Source organism: Cervus canadensis, chromosome 21 (genome assembly GCF_019320065.1).
Source record: "Cervus canadensis isolate Bull #8, Minnesota chromosome 21, ASM1932006v1, whole genome shotgun sequence".
NCBI lineage: Eukaryota > Metazoa > Chordata > Mammalia > Artiodactyla > Cervidae > Cervus > Cervus canadensis.
In genome coordinates this window covers 44112903-44136518 of record NC_057406.1, presented here as the reverse complement: position 1 = coordinate 44136518, position 23616 = coordinate 44112903, and the positions used below count along the sequence as shown (strand labels likewise).

General features: G+C 42.9%; 1 protein-coding gene across 1 annotated transcript; it reads left to right on the top strand.

The window, feature by feature from the left end:
- The first annotated feature begins 833 nt into the window (after positions 1-833).
- LOC122423897 (60S ribosomal protein L22-like) lies at positions 834-23191 on the top strand. Its single transcript, XM_043441358.1, has 2 exons — positions 834-844; positions 22733-23191. The coding sequence occupies exon 2, from the start codon at positions 22756-22758 to the stop codon at positions 23140-23142; it is 387 nt and encodes a 128-aa protein (XP_043297293.1). The 5' UTR covers positions 834-844; positions 22733-22755; the 3' UTR covers positions 23143-23191.
- Positions 23192-23616: the final 425 nt, after the last annotated feature.

Genomic DNA, 23616 nt, shown 5'->3' with positions numbered 1-23616 from the left:
GGCTGCCGTCTATGGGGTCTCCCAGAGTCAGACACGACTGAAGTGACTTAGCAGCAGCAGCAGCAGCATGTACCTATGTGTGGTTTCTTACAGAAAATGAAAATATTAAGTGACAGATCTTTGGTAAGAAATCATTAGAAAGGCAAGAGATAATGTGTTAGGGAACAAAATGTTATCCATTACAAAGCTAAGTAAAAATGGCCTTTGAATGATATTGTCCTCCAGACATGCAACCTGATAAGACTGAGAAGTACAAACAGTTTCCTAGCACTGAGGTGTCCATCAAACAGCTGAGCAGGGTTGGGAAAAAGTTCTGAAGCTGCCAGATTGAGAGCTAGTTGGCAGACAGCCCAGCCAGACCTGGGGCAGAGCCAGGACAGCTGCCCAGCAAGACTGTCCCAAGATGGACAAGCTGCTGCTCACAGCCGCTGCTCTGGGCCAAGCAGCTGGACCCCTCTGCCCCAGCCCAGATGCAAGCTAGTTGCTTCCATTTCAGTTCTCAGCTTTCTCTGTTTTCAGACTGCGGGGTTTGCGAGCACCCATTTTCCACTGGGTCTGTTTCTGCAAATCACTGATGTGGGAGTTTGAATGCATTTGTCCCATTCCTGTACCAGAGGCTCAAAAGTGGGGGAGAGAGGGACTTCCCTGGTGGTCCAGTGGTTAAGACTCTGCTTCCATGAAGGGGGTGCAGGTTCAATCCTTAGTCAGGGAACTAAGAGCCCACATAGCCAAAAATTTTTTTAAAAAGTGGGGAGAGAGCATGGGTAGTGCCCTAGGGGAGAAAGCAGGGGTTCGACTCATGAAGAGTTTTCTGAACTTCATGAGAAATTCAGACCTCCAGAGGGTCATCTTGCCCTTTTCTTAGCTTCTGTGCTTGGCAGTACAGGATTCAAAGAAATGGGATTTGCTATTATTTCCTAATACACCCAGTGCCCTGAATCACTCAACTTAGCTGCAGTGAAGTTCTTCGTTCTGTTTTGCTATCTCTTCCCTGTTATAAATTCAGCAGAGCTAAAGAGCAGTATGTCACAAGCCTCTGCAGAGGTCATTCCTGTGGGGATCTGATGTGATAATTCTATTTGAAATGTATTTAGTCATCTGCCATCTAAGTTCCAGAGAAAAACTAGATCCAGGGGGGTACAAAGATAGACAATATAAAGTGCTATCCCTTAGAAGGCTTACGCTCTTGTGTGATTAAATAATTTGGAGGAAATACATGGCTAACATGAGAAAAAATTTGATTCTTTAAGGCACAACTTCTTGAAGATTTTAAAAGCTGACATCAGTTGTGACTCTCTTAGGGGTTTCTATTTCCCAAATGTCTTAGTCTCTCTCTCTCTCTCTCTTTTTTTTGAGGAACATCCCAAAAAAATCACTCATAGGAAAGTTGTCCTCCACTACAGTCATTTCTGTTCTGTCCTCTCTAGATTAAAAAACATTGCTCATGTCTTTCATCACGCTCAGATGGTTTGAAGAGAGATTGTCTGGTAAGCGTATGTCCTACCTTGCTTCTGATTAGGCCTGTTTGATTTAGAAGTCTGTCACTTGACCTAGAGGCCTCGTGGGGCCTCGGGTGTGAGTCAGGCAGTAAGCTCGGTGTCTCAGCCCTTTGAGGAGGACAGAGTCTGAGGCCCACAGGTTGTGAAAGCGGAGGGATCTGGGGATTCACAGGATGGGAGTCAGAGGACTTTGGGAGCTGGGACAACCCTGTGGACTTGAGGAACAAGAAATGTGGAAAAACTTTCAGCTTGGTCTCCCTAGCTAGAAGAAGGGACGGCTTCTAGGATGGTTCCTCTCTCTAACAGGAAGCTGGTACAAAGGCAGCACTCATAGCAATGGTATAACTGGTGGTAAGAAAACAATGGGGGGATGACAGAAAAGCTGTCAAAATGTTTGGGCCAAAGCACATCCAAGGTGAGGTGAACCTTTGAGAAACTATGCATCAGGTGCCAGGAGGCACGTAGTGACCCCATGGACTTGGGAAACATTTAAAGCTGTGGTCTTTAGGTCCAGCACTCTAGAGTCTTTCAAAGGATGGGGATTAAAAGCCACAATAGCAGGCAGAATTTGATAGCTGCTTTAGATCTGATATAAGGGGAAATGTAGTGTTTGAGTGTGGGGTTTAGGATATAGAGGCAGAACAGGAGAGCTTGGGTTCTGATGAGGATGGGGTGGGAGGAGCAGATTGCAGGAAGAGGGGGAGGGCTCTTTTCTAAGCCCACATTCTCCTCTCATCTCTGCAGAAGAGAAGCCCTGAAACTGAGGCCATTCCACTGAAGTTAGCCTGTTCTTCCCAGCCACAGTGGACCAGAGAACCTGGGGGGCAGAGCAGATATGGAGGCAGGAGAGGATGTGGGGCAGAACCCACTGATGGGTGGAGAACAGCAAACCAGGGTTTCTGGAAAGACGTTAAGAAGTTTCATCAGTGACGTGTCAGTTAATCAGAGGAAGTGGGATAGCCGTCACCTTCTGATCAGAGGGAGAGTTGCAGAGTGAGAGATGGTGTAGGGTCCACCCCAGCTACTGGTCTGTGCAGGAGTCTCAGCTCCAAGGAGAGTTCTCTTTGTTTAGGGTTAGAGAGAAAGAAAGAGGAGGAAGGGAGGAGAAGAAGAGAGACGGAACCCGAGACAAGAGCAGAGAGAGAATCTGAAAGGAAGTGATCCACACACAAGAGAAAGTAAAACCGGAGTGGAAAACCACCCCAGCTTCGAAAGGCAATTTGCTTTGGCCGACTGACCTCATATAAATCATCTCATCTCTTGCAAGCACCTGCTCCTGCCACGACTGTCCTCCTCCTTCACCGAGGGGACAGTTCCCTCTTCTGCAGCCCCCTCCTACCCTTACCTACTTGGAGCTGGCAGCGGCCAGGCCCACCTTAGAAGGCAAGAGTAAATGAGAGGGTGGGTGTGGATGAGATTTAAACTCAAGTGTTCTGTAGTCACTTACCGTCATTTTTGCTGCACTCAGGATGAACTGGTTTCTTCTGAAATATGTTTGGTAAAAGCGAGGAGTCAAAAGCCTGTCCTTTAGACTTTGATCTGCATCTTTTCTGGATTTTAGGGCTTTTTTTCTTCCTTTTTTTTTTTTCCCACTGTTTTTTGGCAGAGTATGTGGGATTTTAGTTCCTTGACCAGAGATCAAACCCGAATCCCCTGCATTTCAAGGCAGATTCTTAACCACTGGATCACCAGGGAAGTCCCAAGGTTTCTTAATTATAAAATTAGATAAAAATAAATGGTCTTCAAGTTTCTTTCCAGTATAATATTTTATGTTTCTAGTAATTCTAGTCACCATTTATTGAGTAAATACTCTGGGGAAAACAGTGAATATATCTTGACTCTAGACTTCAAAATTCACTTCCATAGAGTGGATTTTATAACCCACAGACAAATTAAATGAGACTTTAAGCAGAATCTCTGTGTCCTGGTGTTTCCTATTCTGCCAACTTCTGTGTGCAGATGAATTTTTCAAGTAATTTTCTTTAAAGGCCACCAGGTGGCAGCCTATACTTATTCTCTGAGTTCTGCTTTGCCTAAGGTAGTAGGTGGCATCAACTACCAGGCCACAGTTGAAAAGGTTGACATAACCCAAACTGATGAATTATCTCAAGAGATTGGATGGATTTGAGGGTTAAAAGAGGGTTTATTCCTAAGATTGTGTAAATATTTATTTGAGTCAAAGTTGAAAAGGATTTCGAAAGGTTCTATGAGGACCTACAAAACCATCTAGAACACCCAAAAAACCTGTCCTTTTCATTATAGGGGACTGGAATGCAAAAGTAGGAAATCAAGAAACACCTGGAGGAACAGGAAAATTTGGCCTTGGAGTACAGAATGAAGCAGGGCAAAGGCTAATAGAGTTTTGCTAAGAGAACGCACTGGTCATAGCAAACACCTTCTTCCAACAACACAAGGGAAGACTCTACACATGGACATCACCAGATGGTCAACACCAAAATCAGATTGATTATATTCTTTGCAGCCAAAGATGGAGAAGCTCTATATAGTCAGCAAAAACAAGACTGGGAGCTGACTGTGGCTCAGATCATGAACTCCTTATTGCCAAATTCAGACTTAAATTGAAGAAAGCAGGGAAAGTAGGGAAAATCATTCAGGTTTGACCTTAATCAAATCTCTTATGTTTATACAGTGGAAGTGACAGATTCAAGGGATTAGATTTGATAGACAGAATGCCTGAAGAACTATGGACAGAGGTTCGTGACATTGTAAGGAGGCAGTGATCAAGACCATCCCCAAGAAAAAGAAATGCAAAAAGGCAAACTGGTTGTCTGAGGAGGCCTTACAAATAGCTGTGAAAAGAAGAGAAGCTAGAGGCAAAAGAGAAAAGGAAAGATATACTCCATTTGAATGCGGAGTTCCAAAGAATAGCAAGGAGAGATAAGAAAGACTTCCTCAGTGATAAATGCAAAGAAATAGAGGAAAACAATAGAAAGGGAAAGACTAGAGATCTCTTCAGGAAAACTAGAGATACCAAGGGAACATTTCATGTTCATGTGCAAAGATGGGCCCAATACAGGACAGAAATAGTATGGACCTAACAGAAGCAGAAGATATTAAGAAGAGGTGGCAAGAATACACAGAAGAATTGTACAAAAAATATCTTTACAACCCAGATAATCACGATGGTGTGATCACTCACCTAGAGCCAGACATCCTGGAATGCGAAGTCAAGATGGCCTTAGGAAGCATCATTATGAACAAAGCTAGTGGAGGTGATGGAATTCCAGTTGAGCTATTTCAAATCCTAAAAGATGATGCTGTGAAAGTGCTGCACTCAATATGCCAGCAAATCTGGAAAACTCAGCAGTGGCCACAGGACTAGAAAAGGTCAGTTTTCATTCCAATCCCAAAGAAAGGCAATGCCAAAGAATGCTCAAACTACCACACAATTGTACTCATCTCACACGCTAGTAAAGTAATGCTCAAAATTCTCCAAGCCAGACTTCAACAGTACGTGAACTGTGAACTTCCAGATGTTCAAGCTGGATTTAGAAAAGGTAGAGGAACCAGAGATCAAATTGCCAATGTTCATTGGATCATCAAAAAAGCAAGAGAGTTCCAGAAAAACATCTATTTCTGTTTTATTGACTATGCCAAAGTCTTTGACTGTGTAGATCACAACAAACTGTGGAAAATTCTGAAAGAGATGGGAATACCAGATCACCTGACCTGCCTCCCAAGAAATCTGTATTCAAGTTGGGAAGCAACAGTTATAAGCAACAGTTAGAACTGGACATGGAAAAACAGACTGGCTCCAAATCGGGAAAGGAACACGTCAAGGCTGTATATTGTCACCCTGCTTATTTAATTTATATGCAGAGTACATCATAAGAAATGCCAGGCTGGATGAAGCACAAGCTGGAATCAAGATGGTTGGGAGAAATATCAATAACCTCAGATATGCAGATGACACCACCCTTATGGCAGAAAGTGAAGAAGAGCTAAAGAGTGTCTTGGTGAAAGTGAAAGAGGAGAGGGAAAAAGTTGGCTTAAAACTCAACATTCAAAAAACTAAGATCATGGCATCTGGTCCCATCACATCATGGCAAATAGATGGGGAAACAATGGGAACAGTGGCTGACTTTATTTTTGGGGGCTCCAAAATCACTGCAGATAGTGACTGCAGCCATGAAGTTAAAAGACGCTTGCTCCTTGACAGAAAAGCTATGACCAACCTAGACAGCATATTAAAAAGCAGAGACAAAAAAAAAAAAAATAAAAAATAAAAAAAAATAAAAAGCAGAGACATTGCTTTGCCAGCTAAGGTCCATCTAGTCAAAGCTATGGTTTTTCCAGTAGTCATGTAAGGATGTGAGAGTTGGACTGTAAAGAAAGCTGAGTGCCGAAGAATTGATGCTTTTGAACTGTGGTGTTGGAGAAGACTCTTGAGAGTCCCTTGGACTTTAAGGAGATCCAACCAATCTATCCTAAAGGAAATCAGTCCTTAATATTCATTAGAAGGACTGATGTTGAAGCTGAAACTCCCATACTTTGGCCACCTGATGCATAAAACTGACTCATTTGAAAAGATTCTGATGCTGGGAAAGATTGAAGGCAAGAGAAGGGGATGACAGAGGATGAGACGGTTGGATGGCGTCACCATCTCAATGGACATGAGTTTGAGTAAACTCCAGGTGTTGGTGATGGACAGGGAGGCCTGGCGTGCTGCAGTCCATGGGGTTGCAAAGAGTCGGACACGACTGAGTGACTGAACTGAACTGAAGGAATAAAAGGCTATCCTGGCATATGTGAGTGAGCAGAAGTACCAAGGTGGAAAATACAGGGTATGCTTGGGAAAACTCAAGTAATGCCAGGTAAGTTGCATGATAAAGAATGAGAGGAACATAAAATTGTTGATAGTTTGAGTCTAGAAATCTGAAGGAGTTCCTTGGATGTCATGGTTCAGGGTTTGAACTTTGTTTTATTTTGTAAATTTTTCTTTTGAAATAATTTCAAATTTATGGAGGAATTGTAAGCAGAGTAAAGAGAACTCCAGGACACCTGTCACATTGACTGACAATGGTTAATATTTTGCTATATCACACAGTCTCTTTTTTCTCATGTTTAAGAATAATTTGCAGATGTCATGTCCCTTTATCCTTTACCTTAAAACAAAGCTACTGATTTTCACAAGTCTAGTACAATGATCAAAATTAGGAAATCTGACAATGACACAACATTATCATCTAAGATAGATGTTATTCAAATTGCATTTTTTCCTCCATGAAGTACAGAATCACACACAGCACGTAGATTTCATGTCTATTTTATCTCCTTTCATCTGGAATTGCCTTCAATTTCCCTTTCTCTCTCATGACCTTGACGTTTTGGAAGAGTATTGTTCTTCCTTTGTGTAGAGTGTCCCCCAGGCTGGTTTGTTTGCAGTTGCCTGTGACTGACTCTGGGTTAGACGTTAGAAAATGAGGTCCAGCAGTCTCAGCAGAAGGCCAGGATCCCATCTCCGGTCTGTCTGATTATGAAGACTATCATTGCTGCTGGCGATCCACTCATTCTGATGGCCATACTAGGAGCAACCCTTGTCATTGCTTTGGTAACTGATATAACCAGTCTCTTTCTTTTGAATCAACTTTATTTGTTTACTTAGGTCATGCTGCGCAGTTTGTGGGATCTTAGTGGCTAGTGACGAGAGTAACCTGTTTGACTTTCAGTCAGAAGCATTTTCTAATTATAGCCTATGCTTTCTTCTGAGGAGGGAGGAGAGGATGTGGGGGCCTGAGGGGGAAGACATAGGGAGCAAACACTGTTGGGGGTGGAGGATGTCAGGGGTAGGGAGACCTGTGAAATCCCGGTGCCTCTTCTGGCTTCCCGGATATGGGCTGCTGAGCCGCCCAGCGGGGCCTGCGGGCTTCGGGATGCAGGACACATCTGCGCCCTTCTTGGCTCCTTTTGCCAGCGCCCAGGAGATTGGCAGGGACCCTAGAGAAGACCCACTCTTCTCTTGGGGGCAGGGCAGATGCTGAGCAGCTGAGCAAGCGGGACTAGGCAGGCAGGCTGGATGGGCCAACTCCTCCAGCGAACCGGTTCTGCAGAAGCCCTGGAGCACAGCTTCCTCCCGGGCTCCCCCTCCCCTTGGGAGGCCAAGAGCTGACTTCTCCCCCTTCTCACTCCCAGTGGCTCTCTAGGCCCCCGAGAGATATTTGCCTGGGAAAAAGAGCTGAAGGGCGGATGGAACCTCAAAAGGACAAAAGCGATAGAAGAACCAGGCTTCTCCTCTGATTTTTGCGTAAAAGACAAGAGACCCCTAGGATAGAAGACAGAGAACAAATTTGCAAGGCCTTGCCTGGGCGGGGAAAGGTTAAAAGCTACAGAGAAAGATAGCTCTGAGAGTAAAGAAAAAGATCCCCAATAAATATCTGTATGTTTTCCCACTCCCCAAAATAATAGGCTGAAATGTGAGTGGGACTGGCCTAGGGTTGAAATAAAGGAAGATTTCTGTGGAATTTTTGTTAAGTTTTATGTCACTTTAAGGGGGTAGATAAACCTGGCAGATCCATCTTGGATATTGAAGGAAGGATGGGCTGATGCTTGAAGGAACAGAGTGTCACAGGGAGATGGTAATGAAGAGAGAGGCGGGTTGTCAGGATTTGAATCACTACTTTGTCACTAATCAGCTATGTGATTCTGGGCAAGCTGTGTAGCCTTGAAGCCTTATCTTCTCATGTAACGTGGGATAATAATAATGCCCATCTCTGGTGTTGTGGGAGTGAAATGAGAGGGTGTATAAAGTTTAGTATATCACCTAGTATATAACAAATGAGCAAAAAATTTAGCTGTTTGTTATCACACTTTTTAGTTATAATGAAAAGTGCTGGGTTGAGGGTGAGGAAAACCATTCTTGTATTTCTATATCTTTCAAAATATCTAGTTCTCTTCTTGGTAAATGATATCTTCTTACCCCTACATGCCCTTTGTGTAAAAAGGCAGCATTGGATGAGACCTAAGATCTGTTTCCAGTTGTGACACTAAGTCATGTTTTGAGCTAATGCAAATTATGTCACTCCTCTGAGACTCAGTTCCCCCAAATATACATGGAGAAAGTGAAAGTGTTAGTCTGACTCTTTGTGACCCCATAGACTGTAGCCTGCCAGGCTCCTCTGTCCATGGAATTCTCCAGGCAATAATACTGGAGTGGGTAGCCATTCCCTTCTCCAGGGGATCTTCCTGACCCAGGAATGGAATCCAAGACTCCCACACTGCAGGTAGATTCCTTACTGTCTGTCACCAGAGAAGCCCCACACACGGAGGACAGCACTCTTTTGAGTTGCTAGTTAATAGCATAGTGTTTTGAGTCAGATAGGCCTGGATTTAAATGATAACTTCAAACTTACTAGCCGTCTGACTCTGAGTATTGTAATTAACACCACTGAACTTCAGTTTCCTCCATTGTTAATTGGGGGTTATCATACCATATATCTTGTTGAACTTTCAAAGGACCATTTAGGACATTAAAGTATAAGCTGCTTAACCCAGAGCTCTGCACAAAGTAGGCATCTTCAAAGTGAAATTGGTAGTTGGTAGCTTTTTGGTCTAAGTGAAATTGCCTACAAAATATTTTTCCAATCACATTGCTTTTGCCTAAGACAAAAAGGAGACAATGAGCATGCACATTTAAAATCCTTCTTCTGTTTCCCCACTTAGATCCACTGAAAAAGTATCTGAGAATATTTGTTCAGAATCGAACCATAACCTGCTCCTTCACTCCTGTCCCTTCCGTCCCCTTTTCTCCACACTAGCCAACGAGGCTCATCTATCAACTCTCAAGCTCACCTTTGTAATGCAGAGTGGACTAGCTGCTAGCTACCACCCTCCCACCCCCCCACCAACACAGGCGCACACATCTTGCGCAACACACACATCATTTCTCAAAAGCCAAATTAAAGTCACCGTCCATCCACGAAGAGAAGCCTCTTTCCTAGTGCCTTCTCCCGGGAGAATCCTCACTTTTCATTGACATCACCCTCCACCCCCCATCCTCTCACACAAGCACAAACCGGTCACCATCCCACTTCTCCTCCCCTACTCTATTGCTCAGTAATTATATTCTCCGCCTCCCAGTGTCATGCTAATACAGACTCCTGACACAGCTGCCCAGATTAAATTAGAGCCCAAACCAGCAGGCTGACTAATTATATTTTTAGCCTGGAGTTTTCTTCCCCCACCTTTGGCGTACGGGGCCTATGAGAAGTAAATGAACACTGCCAATATTTGCTGAGGACATTTGACTCTTCTTGCCTGGGTGGTTTTGTCTTCCCCAACCAATCTGGGCCCCTGGAATTCGATTAGATCAGAAAGAGAGAAGAGACTTTTACTCAAAGGACCTACCTAAATCCCATCCATCCTTCTGCCAGCTGGGCCTGGCCACTATCATCAGGCCAAGGGAGAAAGAATGGCACAGAACTCTTTCTCAAAACTGAGATTCTGCTCCTACTTTTGTGAGCCCTTCCTCTCTTCCTAACTCCCAAGTCTTTTCTCCAAATATTTATTGCCACTTATCCTGCAGTGTTGTTGTTGCTCAGTTGCTAAGTTGTGTCCAACTCTGAGACCCCCTGGGCTGCAGCACACCAGCCTTTCCTGTCCTTCACTATCTCCTGGAGTTTGTTCAAACTCATGTCCATTGATTTGGTGATGTCATCAAACCATCTCATCCCCTGTTGCCCCCTTCACCACCTGCCCTCAATCTTCCCTGGCATCAGGGTCTTTTCTTCTACCTCTATCTGAAGTGAAAAAGAAGGCTACTTTCCTTACAGAATTCTGTTTTATGGCTTGTCCTCCAGCCTTTGCCTTCATGTTGTTTTAGTCAGTCGTGTTCAACTCTTTGCGACCCCATGGAGTGTAGCCTGCCAGAGTCCTCCGTCCATGGGATTCTCCAGGCAAGAATACTGGAGTGGGTTACCATTCCCTTCTCCAGGGGATCTTCCCGACCCAGGATCGAACCCACGTCTCCTATGTCTCCTGCCTTGGCAGGCAAGTTCCTTACAGCTGAGCCAGCTCAGGAGCCTTGCCTTTACAACTGGAACATAATTGATATCTCAAATTGCCTAGAGACAAAGCTTGCCAGTCCTTCATTTCTTCATTCCATTAATATTGATTGTGCGCTTACCATACATCCCATAGTGAGGTAGATGTGAAAGTATGAAAGTGAAAGTCCCTCAGTCGTGTCCGACTCTTTGCGACCCCATGGACTATACAGTCTGTGGAATTCTCCAGGCCAGAATACTGGAGTGGGTAGCCTTTCCCTTCTCCAGGGGATCTTCCCAACCCAGGGATCAAACCCAGGTCTCCTGCATTGCAGGTGGATTCTTTACCAGTTGAGCCACAAGGAAAGCCCAAGAATATGGGAATGGGTAGCCTATCCCTTCTCCAATGGATCTTCCCGACCCAGGAATGAAACCTGGAGTCTCCTGCATTGCAGGCAGATTCTTTACCAACTGAGCTATCAGGGAAGGCCACAAGAAAGTATGTAAAGGCATAATTCCTGCTTTGAAGAAGAGCAGGGACTCGTGATTGGTCTACACATGTAAAGCTGTGCCTTCAGTAGTTCAGGTCTACTATCAGGCTACGTGGGGAGGGAACACAGCAGGAGAGCACATGGCAGCAGCTCAATTATTCTGAGTCCAGGAATGCCAGGACGGTGAAGCCCGGAGAGAGAGAAAGGGATGATTAAGGAAACAAACTGAGCTCTCCTAACTCACCATCTGTGTGCCCCTAAGTTTGCACTTCCAGGAGAGGATCTGATGAGGTCTCTTCACCAATATCCAAAATGAAATGTCCCCCTGGGGTTTTGCCCCGGGCCCTCCAGAGGGGATGCATGTCCTTCACACATGACCTACACAAGGTTTGCCTCTGGCCCTGGGTGCAGTCAGCTCCAATGTTGTGCTGCCAATTTTTAAACAAAGCCTGAATGATAACTTTAGAGAGAATGAGCCACCATCCTCAGTAAGGCACAGTGGACCAAACAGACACCAAAATAAATACAATGTACAAACTTTATTTAATAAAAGTAAGCGGTAAAGTCAAACAGGCTTTATATTAAGTCCAATTTATATGAAGAGAAAAATTGGCTAGAAGAAAATTTATCTTGAACACTGTATAGTAACCTACTTGAATTTAGCTGAGCTCTGTTGCTGGGAAGAATACAGCTCACACACAGGTATAGATGAATAATTTGTACATTTTTCGAGTATTCACTGAATACTGCCTTAGATATACTTGTACACTAAATGTGAAAAAGATTTAACTGCTTACCCCCAGATACACTTCTTTGTAGTTGATCTTTTGGAGGAGTGGTTCCAAAGAACAGGTGGTTTTGGCTCATGAATCGTGTAATGACCCCAGCCTGGACGTTCTGGACACCCAGTCTCCTCCACCCTTTTTCAAACATCAGATGGGTGTGGGTATTTGAAAAGTTCTCTGGGTAACATGACATACTGTTACTTATAGTGCTGGCCAAAGGATAAATCTGAGCTGGCAGCGACTTGCGTGTCCACTTCCGGCCAAGGCAATGATTGGACTGCCAGACACTTGTTTTTAAGACCCTTCTTCAGAGTAAGCAATTGAGTGTATCAGAATGAGATGATCTGGGTCTGAATTTTCATAGCCCTTCAGGATTCTGCCACTTCATCAGCTCGTGCCTTGTACGGGTTTATTCATATTTATAGGCTGCCTTTCATACTTCTCTTCACACCTGGGCCTTGTCTTCCTCCCCAGTGACACTGGGTCATCAAAAGATTATGAACCCTGCAGTCAGGTAAGTGTGGGTGAGGGTCCCGCCACTGAACAGGTGCAGACATTATTTGGTTATGTACTTTTTCTTAGCTGCTCAGTCCTTATCTGCAAAAGACAAAATCATGTTTCTTTGTAGTTTCTTGGGGAGTATTATATCAGTCAAAGTTCTCCAGGGAAACAAAACCAATTATATGTATTTATTTATTGTAGGGATTGGTTCACTTGATTTTGGAGGCCGAGAAGTCCTACAACCTATTGACTGCACACTGGAGACCAGGAAGGAAGATAATGCAATTCAGTCCAAGTCTGCCCGGAGCCTGCCGAGTCCCAGTCTAAAGGCCCAGGAAGCGGGAGCATCCACATCTGAGGGCAGGAGAAAATGGATGTCCCTCAGGCAGGGAGCACAGACTGGCCCTTCCTACACCGTTTTATTCTGTTCAGGGGCCCAGCACATTGGGTGACGTATACCTTCACTGGTGAGGGTGATCTTTACTTAGTCTCCTATCCAAATGCAAACATTTCCCAGAAACACCCTCACAGACACACCCAGGAATGTTTTGCAGGTTATCTGGGTATCCTGTAGCCCAGTCAAGTTGACACATAAAATTGAGCATCACAAATTTTAAGTTAAAAAATGGTGTGAAATTGACTGGATGCATGCTAAGTTGCTTCAGTTATGTCCGACTCTGTGACTCTGTGGACTGTAGCCTGCCAGGCTCCTCTGTCCATGGGATTCTCCAGGCAAGAATACTGGAGTGGGTTGCTGTGCCCTCCTCTAGGGCATCTTCCTGATCCAGGGATCAAACCTGTGTCTCCTGCATTGGCAGGTGGGTTCTTTATCACTAGGGCCACCAAGGGATATGTTACTTTTCTTTCTCATTTCCTTTAGCTCACAGATGATTCACAAGAGTTCACTGTAATTGTTTTCCCAGTATCTGGATCAGAGAGACACCCAAAGTTTGCTTATAAACGAACTAAAAGTAGTTCAAGAAAAAAATCTTACAAAGTGCTAATGAGTATTGCAGCTACTTACAGCAACACTGAGAGACAATTGCAAAACAATACAAAATTTATTAAGTGTTCAGTTAACTGGCACTGACTTCAGAATATGGGAGCGGAACACATAATTTGTTTTTTCTTAATTTTGAAAGTGCTGTAGGCCTCTGCACTTTACTAGACCAGCTGCTTTGTCAGGGCCCTTTTTATCCCTCCCCTGATCTTCTTGGCCACTTCCCCCCAACATACCTCCCAGCCAAAGAATGTCTTAGCCAAGAGCACGCAGTGTGGAGGAGGAGTCTAAAAGGAGGTTAACCTTCTTGGTTGTTAAACCTGCCGCATCTCCTCTTCCAAGAAGTCTGGCTTCATAATGAAGCTCATAATTTTTTACTGGAAGAGTAGTTGATTTACAATGTTTTTGTGAACAGCAAAGTGATTCAGTTAATGCATATATATATGTGTGTGTGTATATATACACACACACACATATATATATTCTTTTTTAGATTCTTTTCCATTATAGGTTATCATGAGATATTGAATATAGTTCCCTGTGCTACACAGTAGGCTCTTGTTGCTTATTTATTTTATATATATAGTAGTGTGTATATGTTAAGCCCAATCTCTGAATTTATCCCTTCCCTACCCCTCCTTCCCCTTTGGTAACCATAAATTTGTTCTCTACATCTATGAATCTGTTTCTCTTTTTAAAATTATTAAAAATCATTAAAACCATTGTATCATATTTTTAAATTCCACATATATGTGATATCATATGATATTTGTCTTTATTCAGTGTCCTTTCAATGTGATCTTAGCAAGTTAAATCTGAAATGGGAGAATAGTGATCACAGAGTTCACAGAGGTGTTATAATTTGCTAGAAGTAACAAGGTGAGTTATTGACAAATTCAGAACTGAAACCCAAATCATTTACCTTCCAGCCAGTGTATTTTTTTTTTTTTTCTTATTTGAACTGTGGACACACTGCTTTGCCTATGTTTGTTTGGCTATTTCTCCTGTTAAATTGAGACTGCTATGAAAGCAAAACAAATAGGCTTCCCTGGGGGATCAGATGGTAAAGAATCTGCCTGCAATGCATGAGACCCAGGTTCAGTCCCTGGGTTGGGAAGATGCCCTGGAGAAGGGGATGGCAATCCACTCTAGTATTCTTGCCTGGAGAATTCTATGAACAGAGGAGCCTAGTGGGCTACAGTCCATGGAGTTGTAAAGAGCCAGACACAACTGAGTGACTAACATTAGGTTTTAAAACAAATATTGCCTCTTTCTGTTCTACTTTTCCTCTAAAACTTCATGAAAAGTAGGATAATCTTATGTGTATTTTCCAAATTGAGACACTTTTGAGAATGAAAAGGAGGGACTGCTAATAATTAAGCATGATACATGTTAATGAGTGAATCTGCTTTACTGAAGGCCTGCTTTTCTTTTATAATTTACTTTAGGGTATTCCTGTTCTTTAGGGAGCTTCTGTCCTCACTCCCTATGTTGTTGTTGTGGTTCAGTCACCCAGGCGTGTCCGACTCTTCATGACCCCATGAACTGCAGCACACCAGGCCTCTCTGTCCCTCACCATCTCCAGGTGTTTGCCCAAGTTCATGTCCATTGCATCAGTGATACCATCCAGCCATCTCATCTTCTGAGGCCCATTTCTACTTTTGCCCTCAATCTTTCCCAGCATCAGAGTCTTTTCCATGGAGTCAGTTCTTCGCATCAGAAGGCTGAATATTGGAGCTTATGCTTCAGCATCAGTCCTTCCAATGAGTATTCACGGTTGATTTCCTTTAAGACTGACTAGTTTGATCTCCTTGCTGTCTAAGGGACTCTCAAGAGTCTTCTGCAGCACCACAGTTTGAAAGTATAAATTTTTCAGCAGCCGGCCTTCAGCTTTCACAACCATACATGACTACTGGAAAGACCATAGCGTTGACTACATGGACCTTTGTTGGTAAAATGATGTCTCTGCTTTTCAACACTCTGTCTAGATTTGTCATAGCTTTTCTGCCAAGAAGCAGTGGTCTTCTAATTTCATGGCTGCAGTCACCATTCACAGTGAATTTAGAGCCCAAGAAGAGGAATCTGTCACTGCTTCCACCTTTTCCCCTTCTATTTGGCATGAAGTGATGGGGCTGGATGCCATGATCTTAGTTTAATATTTAGTTTCATGCTGGCTTTTTCACTTTCTTCCTTTAACCCCATCAAGAGGCTCTTTAGTTTCTCTTCACTTTCTGCCATTAGAGTGGTATCATCTGCATATCTGAGGCTGCTGATGTTTCTCCTGCCAGTCTTGGTTCCAGCTTGTGAATGCTTCCAGCCGGGCATTTTTCATGATGTGTTCAGGGTAAAAGTTAAATAAACAGGGTGACGACAAACAGCCTCATAGTACTCCTTTCTCAATCTTGAACCAGTTATTTGTTCCACACAGGAGGTTTCTAACTGTTGCTTCTTGACCTGCATACAGGTTTCTCAGGAGACAGGTAAGATGGTCGGCATTCCCATTTCTTTAAGAGTTTCACTCCCTATAAGCTCCATGAATAGGGATAGGAACTCTTTCAGGCCAAAGTCCTGTAAACACACATTCTCTCTCTGCCTCTGTTCCTGTATCTTATACACACAGACACACAGACACAAAGATACAAAGACACATAGACACACACGTTTGTTATGGAGCATACTTGGGGCACCAGAGAGATACCTAGATCTTGGGCTAGTTTGGTTCCTAAGAGAGGAAAATATCCTGGATAAGCCAAGGGAACTGGATGAAATGCTTCTAGAAAAGACAGAGAGGCAAGGACCTACTTCACCAACTCTTCTTCCCTATTTTGACCCATTTTTTTCTTTCTCCTTTTTGCATTCAAAACAAACATTTAACATTTCATTTTAGTCTTTACTCTTGCCATGCACGTGGACATTTTACAACATATTTAATTCAATTACTTATACAGTGTTATAAGCATTTTAAAAGCATAAACTCCTTGAGGCCTGGAACAAAGATATTTGTTTTGAGTAATGAATTTTCAACAAGAACTTCTCACTGAAAGACAAAAATAGGATTTCTGTGACAGCAGAGGGAAAATAGGACAGGTTGAAGGCAAGATCGAATATCCTGAGTTTAAATGTCAGGAGATGATTCCTGAGGACACTTGTGAAATTAAATTTTCTAGTGTTTAAATGATTTTTCTCATTTTTATGTAAACAGTGATGTTAGGGGAAGCACACAGATTGAAACCGCCCACCCTGGCCAGGCACCATAGCAACCATTTGCATGAGTTGTTCTATGACAGGAGGTCCTGATAAGGAATACGGGACTAATAAGCCACCACCAACGGGAAGAGTTCGGGAAAGGTTGAAAGATGACACCGCGTGTCCGTCCACTTCCCAGAATCCCTCTCGCTAGCATCCATCTTGGCTGAGTGATGCTGCGCCACCAGGAAAGACTCTGAATTAGAATGATTGGCCAAAGACCACCCGGAAACTAATCCCATCACCATAAAACCCGGGACCGCCAGCCACGTGGCAGAGCTGTCCTCCTGGGTTCCCTTACCCTCCTGCTCTCCACCCGGGTGCCCTTCCCAATAAAATCTCTTGCTTTGTCAGCACATGTGTCTCCTTGGACAATTCATTTCCAAGTGTTAGACAAGAGCTCAGTTTTGGGCCCTGGAAGGGGTCCCCCTTCCTGCAACAATAATATCATGTATTATCGAAAGAAAGTTGACAAGAAACTTGTCAACTCAATTCTCCACTAGATCCCTAGTGCCTAAAACTGTCTGGCCAACCTAGGTGCTCAGAAAAAGTTTATGTAATGATCGCCAGGTCATCCTGCCAGTGATGTGGGACTCTTTTTTGTTGAGTATTATTTATTTATTTATTTAGACTGGGTCGGGTCTTGGTTGCGGCACTCAGAATGGGATTCTCATTGCCTCATGTGGGATTTTTTTGTTGCAGGGCACTGACTAGTTGTGGCGTGCAGGCTCTGCAGTTGTGATGAGTGGGTTTAATTGCTTCACAGCATGTGACTTCTTAGTTTCCCAACTACGGATCAAACCCGTGTCTCCTGCATTGCAAGGAAATTCTTAACCACTGGACCTCCAGGCAAGTCCCTGATGTGGAATTCTTGAGATCAACTCCCACAGTTCAGTTCAACACATGTAATAAACATAGTACATTTTGTGCTACAGAAATGACATTGAAAAAAAGATAAATTTTGACATGAGGAGAGCACTCATTCTGTAGGAGACATGAACAAAGAGAATGAATTGTGATCATTTAGCACATAATAGTACTGCTACGGTAGAGGTAAAAAAATGGGGGTTTCTTTCAATAACTGGAAGGATAGGCTCATTAAAAAAGTGACATTCACTAGAAAAATGAATGGGTTTTTAACAGAATGGAAATTATTTGTTGGGAGGCAAAATAATCTAATCCAAATATAATTTGGATATGAATAATGGTTGTAGGAGATGAAGGAGGGAGCATGAGAAGATCAGAGTATTTGAGACATGCAAAGAAGCCAGGGATCCTGGAGGACAGTGGGCAAGGTAAAGAGGACCCAGGGTCCAGTCAGAAGAAGGAAAGATGTATAAATCACTGGAAGGACTTTGTGAGGAAAGTGTGAAGCTGTTAGAAGCTTTTGAGCAAACAGTGGAGATAGTTCTCACTTCAATGCTAGGCTGAGAACAGACTTGTAAAAATTAGGGATGTAAAGAAGAGGACCAATCCAGAGACTATAACAATCACCCAGGTAAAGATGATGATGATTCAGACCAGCGTCATAGCAGAAATGGTGGGATTCTGCATATGCTTGGAAAGTTGGACCAACCAAAGTTTGTTGACTGGAAGAGTAAAAGAGAGTGCACAGGAATGACCTCAAGCTCTTTGGCCAGAGCCCCTAGAGAGAGGGATTTTGTCAGTGGTAACTAAGAGGTAGAAGCCTGGAGGAGGATAAGATTTAGAGAGATAAGGACTCAGCTTTAGACAAGTTTAGCTTGAGATGTCTCTGAGTCACAGCTTGGCAGTTGGCTGTTGAATATATGGGTCTGGCATCCAGGGGGTGGTCTGGACTGAAGATACATACTTGGGCATGAACACTTACAGCAAAGATGGCTTTAGAATATAATCACAAAGAATTAGATGCAGGAAATTAGTATCAGTAGAGTTAGTATAGACTCAGAAAGGTAAGTTTTAGAAGGAAGTTAGAAAGTATTGGGATTTCAAAGTCTGTTTTGAATCACCATGTTCGATTGCTTTCAGAGGTATTGTAAGTTCTCTGTGTCCTAGTGATGTGAAATGTATCTCAAGAAACCCAAAGAAACTCTTACACATTTGACTAACAACTTATTTTAAACTGGTAAAACAACATTTTACTATAAAAATAAAGAAAAAAAATCAAATATATCTTACTGCCTAAGGAATAACTGAAGTCTGTTGCATTTCTTTCCTACTTTTTTTCCTTTGAATATTTGAAAATGCTGGATTCTTCCAAAATTCTACCAAAATAAGCTGTTTATAAGGCAAAGTTTAATTTTTTGCTTTCTACTGCTAGGGAGATCATTGCCTTGTCAGAATCTTAGGTGTGTTTTATTTTGTTTTTTTTTTTTTTTTTAGAGGGACTGGGAGGGGGTTGGGATATTTATAATGTGAATGTGTAGTTTAAGAAGAGTGTTTCAGTGTGAGATGTGAAGATAACAGGATAAAGATAATGATATAACAGTTTAGGATTAACAAAGAGAGCAAGGAAAGGATTATGAAGTGAGAATTTTGAAGAGTCTTAGATGGTAAGGAGTCACTTGATACTATCATTCAATATTCATTTAAACTTTTCCCCCCCTTTCTTTCAGCAAAATTCCTAAAATAAACAGCAAAGCATTTGAAATAATTTTCCTCCTGGGCAAGAGCATCTTGAATACGGAAGTCAGGTTGATGTATACAGCAAGCTGTACGGGGTAGAAAGTTGTCAGTTCTTAGCACACATTGCAGACAACTGAGGTCACATTGTGTTCAAAATTTTCCTGGGCCACAGGATTGATCCCTGGGTAGAGAAGATCCCCTGGAGGAGGAAAATGGCAACCCACTCCAGTATTCTTGCCTGAAAATTTTGATGGACAGAGGAGCCTGGCAGGCTACAGTTCAAGGGGTAACAAAGAGTTGGACACGACGGAGCAACTGAACACAAACACTTACACACGTGTGCTTTTTATTTACCTTCTGCCATTTTTAGATGTCTTCAAAAGCTGTGGTAAACACAGGGTAAAAGCTGCAAAGTTTTATCTTACAAATTTACCTAAATTGAATTAATTATTCTGCTGAGCCCAATTGAGTTATTTCCTAATTTAACTTAAATGGACAGCACAGGGATGAATTTACTTCTACACAAGGATACTTCTGGTTTGAGGTTGTTTTGTTTAGATCATTTGAGGTGAAACTATGTAAGCAAAGAATTGTAGTCTCATCTTAACGCACAAGTGACTTTCGGTTTTGTTGTGGTTGTTTTCAGATAAACTCCCATCATGTCATCAAGCCATCTCAGTGGGTAACCTCATTCAAGTTCACTCTCCCTATGGATGTTTTATCTTTTTTTCCCATGCACAAAACAATTTAGATTTTTCTGCCTAAGGGAGGAAAAAATTAGGCAGATATCTAAAGCGCTCTGTATATATGAACTTGCTAGTTATTCTCTAATAATCTTGAAAGCTAGTACAATCATGCAACACATTTCCCAGAAACAAGTTAATTGAATTATCAATCCTAGTCAAAAGTGATAAAGTAAGTAAATCTGCTGATTTTCCTCAGCAGTCACAAACAAAACAAAATATCTAATGGTGTTGCCTTAAACAAATATACCCCCTTGAGAGGTTGATTATTATACACAGTTACTTATACACAGTGAAAATAAAGATTATGGGAAAAATACACACTATTTAGAGACAAATGCACACAAATGCCCAGTTTCCACTTGCTGCTGCATTAATGGGAATACACACAGAAGCCATGTCTGTCTGTCTGTCTCAAGGCACAGCTCAAATTCCATCTCCTACTAGAAGCATTCCCTGACCCATAAGCAGCTTCTAGAGTCCTAGGGCCTATGTTGCACGCATCATCCTTTTCCTTGATCAAAGTTATTCATATGTGTGAATAGCCTCCCTTGGATTATGAATCCCTGGAGTGTTCCAATTTTGTTCACATTTGTGTCTCCAGCACCTTCCAGGATTTGAACAAGTAGATATTTGTTGAATGAGATATAATTTTGAATTATCTCCAGCTTGGGATTTTCCGTACCATTTCTCCCTACTGTCCAAGTGCCTAATCCTGGACCTATGGATAACCCAATGTAGCGTTAGATCAGCAAGGCTTAATTATACAGCATCAGGCATCCCAGTAGGAGAGGGGGTGCAAGGTGACTTCACTGGACCGCATTTTCTCACTGATTTCTGTGACTTCAAAGGCTTTCCTTGAGAGAATGGCAGGAATCAGACTGAGTGAGAATGGGCGGAAAGCAGGTAAAAGAAAAGTCTCAAGTGTGGGCTGAGGTGGGAAGAGGTGGAGGACGGGAGGAAGTCTGCCTAAATCTTTCACAGCTCCCGAAGAAATTGCCCCTGGGAAGGGGGAGCGGGAGGGGGGGCGATGGCTGGAGGCCAGGGAGGGGATAGTGAGAGGCTGACAGATGGAGTGCTCTCTTTGAGGACTCTCTAAGGACCAACCGTTGCAAAGCTACACAATGTACAGAAGTAAATCAAATTGAGGAACATGTGCGCTAAAGAAGGGGAAAGATGGGAGGGGGAAAAGGGCCCACAGTAGAGAGGGGACTCGGAGAGTGGGATGGGGACCGCCTCGGAGCCTGAAGAAGAGAGTGCAGAGTTAGCTAGGCAGAGAAAAAGGAAAAGGAAGCCACATCTCGGGAGGCTAGGGTTTTTCAGAACAGTCGGGGAGTAAGGGGAAAGATACAGGGAGGCTCAGACACTCATAATATCCCAAAACCTTGGGGAACTTGGATGGATATTCCAATTATTCTCAAATGTGGGATGTGGGGGAAAGGGATAGTTAGGGAGTTGGGATGGACATGTACACACTGCTTTATTTAATAATTGATAACCATCAAGGACCTACTGAATAGCACAGGGAACTCTGTGTAATGTTATGTGGCAGTCTGGATGGGAGGGAAGTTTGTGGGGAGAATGTATTCATGCATGTGTTCATGCATATATGGCTGAGTACCTATGCTGCTCACCCGAAACCATCATGACATTGTTTGTTAATCAGCTGTACCCCAACACAAAATAAAAGGGTTTAAATTAGTTAATTCAGTAGCTGTTAAAGAAAATAAAAGGGATAACTCACAAGGAAAAAATAATTTAGGTAAGGCTAAATTTTCAATACCACCAATAAATAGGCAGTTGGGTGGGAAACAATATCTAGAGAAAGACCGCATCAGCCTCCTTAGTAGTAGGTAGCAACCCTTCCCATGAATTATTGTGGGAGGTTCCTAGAGGACAGCATAGTGGTTTTAGCCTGGCCTCAGCTGGTACCCACAGAAAATATTCAGAGCCTTAATTTAGCCTTTAAAGACATTAAATCCCTTCTAGCCTAGGGGAATAAACAGCTCCCACCCTTAAAGCGGGATTTGGGCTTCTAACTCCTAGATTCATCTGGGTGAAGTTGGGAGGAGTGGGGGATGGCTGTCTGGAGGCTGAGCTGCACCTGGGAATATTTTTTCACAGGGGTCACTGGATGGGGTAGAGAAAGGTTTCGCCTTTGTCTTTGCTTTTTAACCTCTCTTTTCTCACTTTCTCCATTCACCTGTCACAGTTCATTTATAAAGCCCTCACCCTCCAATATCTCCACACCCTTCCAACTCCCCTCATTATGATCCTTTTGGGCTTAGGGAAAGTGTGGGAGGATTTACCTCTTTAATGGTGGAGGAAAGGAAAATGAACAGAGAGCTAAGGTCCTAATTGGGAATGAGAAAGTTTGAAGCTTCAATGTAGAATGTAAGTAGGGTTATCCAACAATGTACATTAAAGCTGGGATAGTTTTAAAAGTGGAAAGGGCTTTAAAAATAATTAACAGGCATTAAGTGTTCTACATCAGGTGCAAACTGTCACTGTACTAAGAAAACTAGAGCTTAGTCACTCTGGATAGGAATAAATTGGCATGTAACCCTATAGCTGTGTATTGATTCTGTGTGAGTGTGTGTGTGTGTGTAAGTGTGTGTGTGTGTTTGAAGGGAGGGCAAGTCTCCCCAGGTGGCGCAGTGGTAAAGAATCTGCCTATGGATGCAGGAGATGCAAGAGACGTGGGTTCAACCCCTGGTCAGGATGATCCCTTGGAGTAGAAATGACAACCTACTCCAGTACTCTTGCCTGGAAAATCCCAAGGACACCTGACAGTCTACCGTTCATGGGGTCGCAGAGTCAGACATGGCTGAGTGACTGGAGCAGAGATACAAAAACTATTCCAGCCCTTTCTGCCTCCGCTGCCGCCATGGCGCCCGTGAAAAAGCTTGTGGCGAAGGGGGGCAAAAAAAAGAAGCAAGTCCTAAAATTCACTCTGGACTGTACCCTCCCTGTAGAAGATGGAATCATGGGTGCCGCCAATTTCGAGCAGTTTCTTCAGGAGAGGATCAAGGTGAATGGAAAAGCTGGCAACCTGGGTGGCGGTGTTGTAACAATCGAAAGAAGCAAGAGCAAGATTACTGTAACTTCCGAGGTGCCCTTTTCCAAAAGGTATTTGAAATATCTTACTAAAAAATATTTGAAGAAGAATAATCTACGAGACTGGTTACGCGTAGTCGCTAACAGCAAAGAAAGTTACGAATTGCGTTACTTCCAGATTAATCAAGATGAAGAAGAGGAGGAAGATGAGGATTAAAAGTCAAACGGGAATATTTGCATAAGTTCTCAAATAAAATTTATCAACCCCCCCCCCAAAAAAAAAAAACCCAAAAAAACTATTCCACTTGTCACAGAGAGTCTCTTTCTGATATCTACCTAGGACCACCACTTCCTTTTACTTAACAGTATGACTCCTTAGAGGAGGTGAGTGGTTTAGATACTAAGTCGTGTCTGATTCTTTGCGAGCCCATGGACTATAGGCTGCCAGGTTCCTCTGTCCATGGGATTCTCCAGGCAAGAATAGTGGAGTGGGTTGTCATTTCCTTCTCCAGAGGATCTTCCCCACCCAGGGAGGAGGAGGAGAAGTATTAACCTATTTAATTTTCATTTAAATCTATCCTCCTAATGTTTATGTATTAAAAGGATAAAATAATAATATAAATCAATAAAAGCAACATAAGAGTAAGCAGACTTTCAAAGTACAGCATTCATTTCCTAGCTGTGTGACCTT

Coding starts and splice junctions, on each gene's coding strand:
- LOC122423897 (XM_043441358.1), top strand. CDS start 22,756: ATGGCGCCCGTGAAAAAGCTTGTGGCGAAGGGGGGCAAAAAAAAGAAG.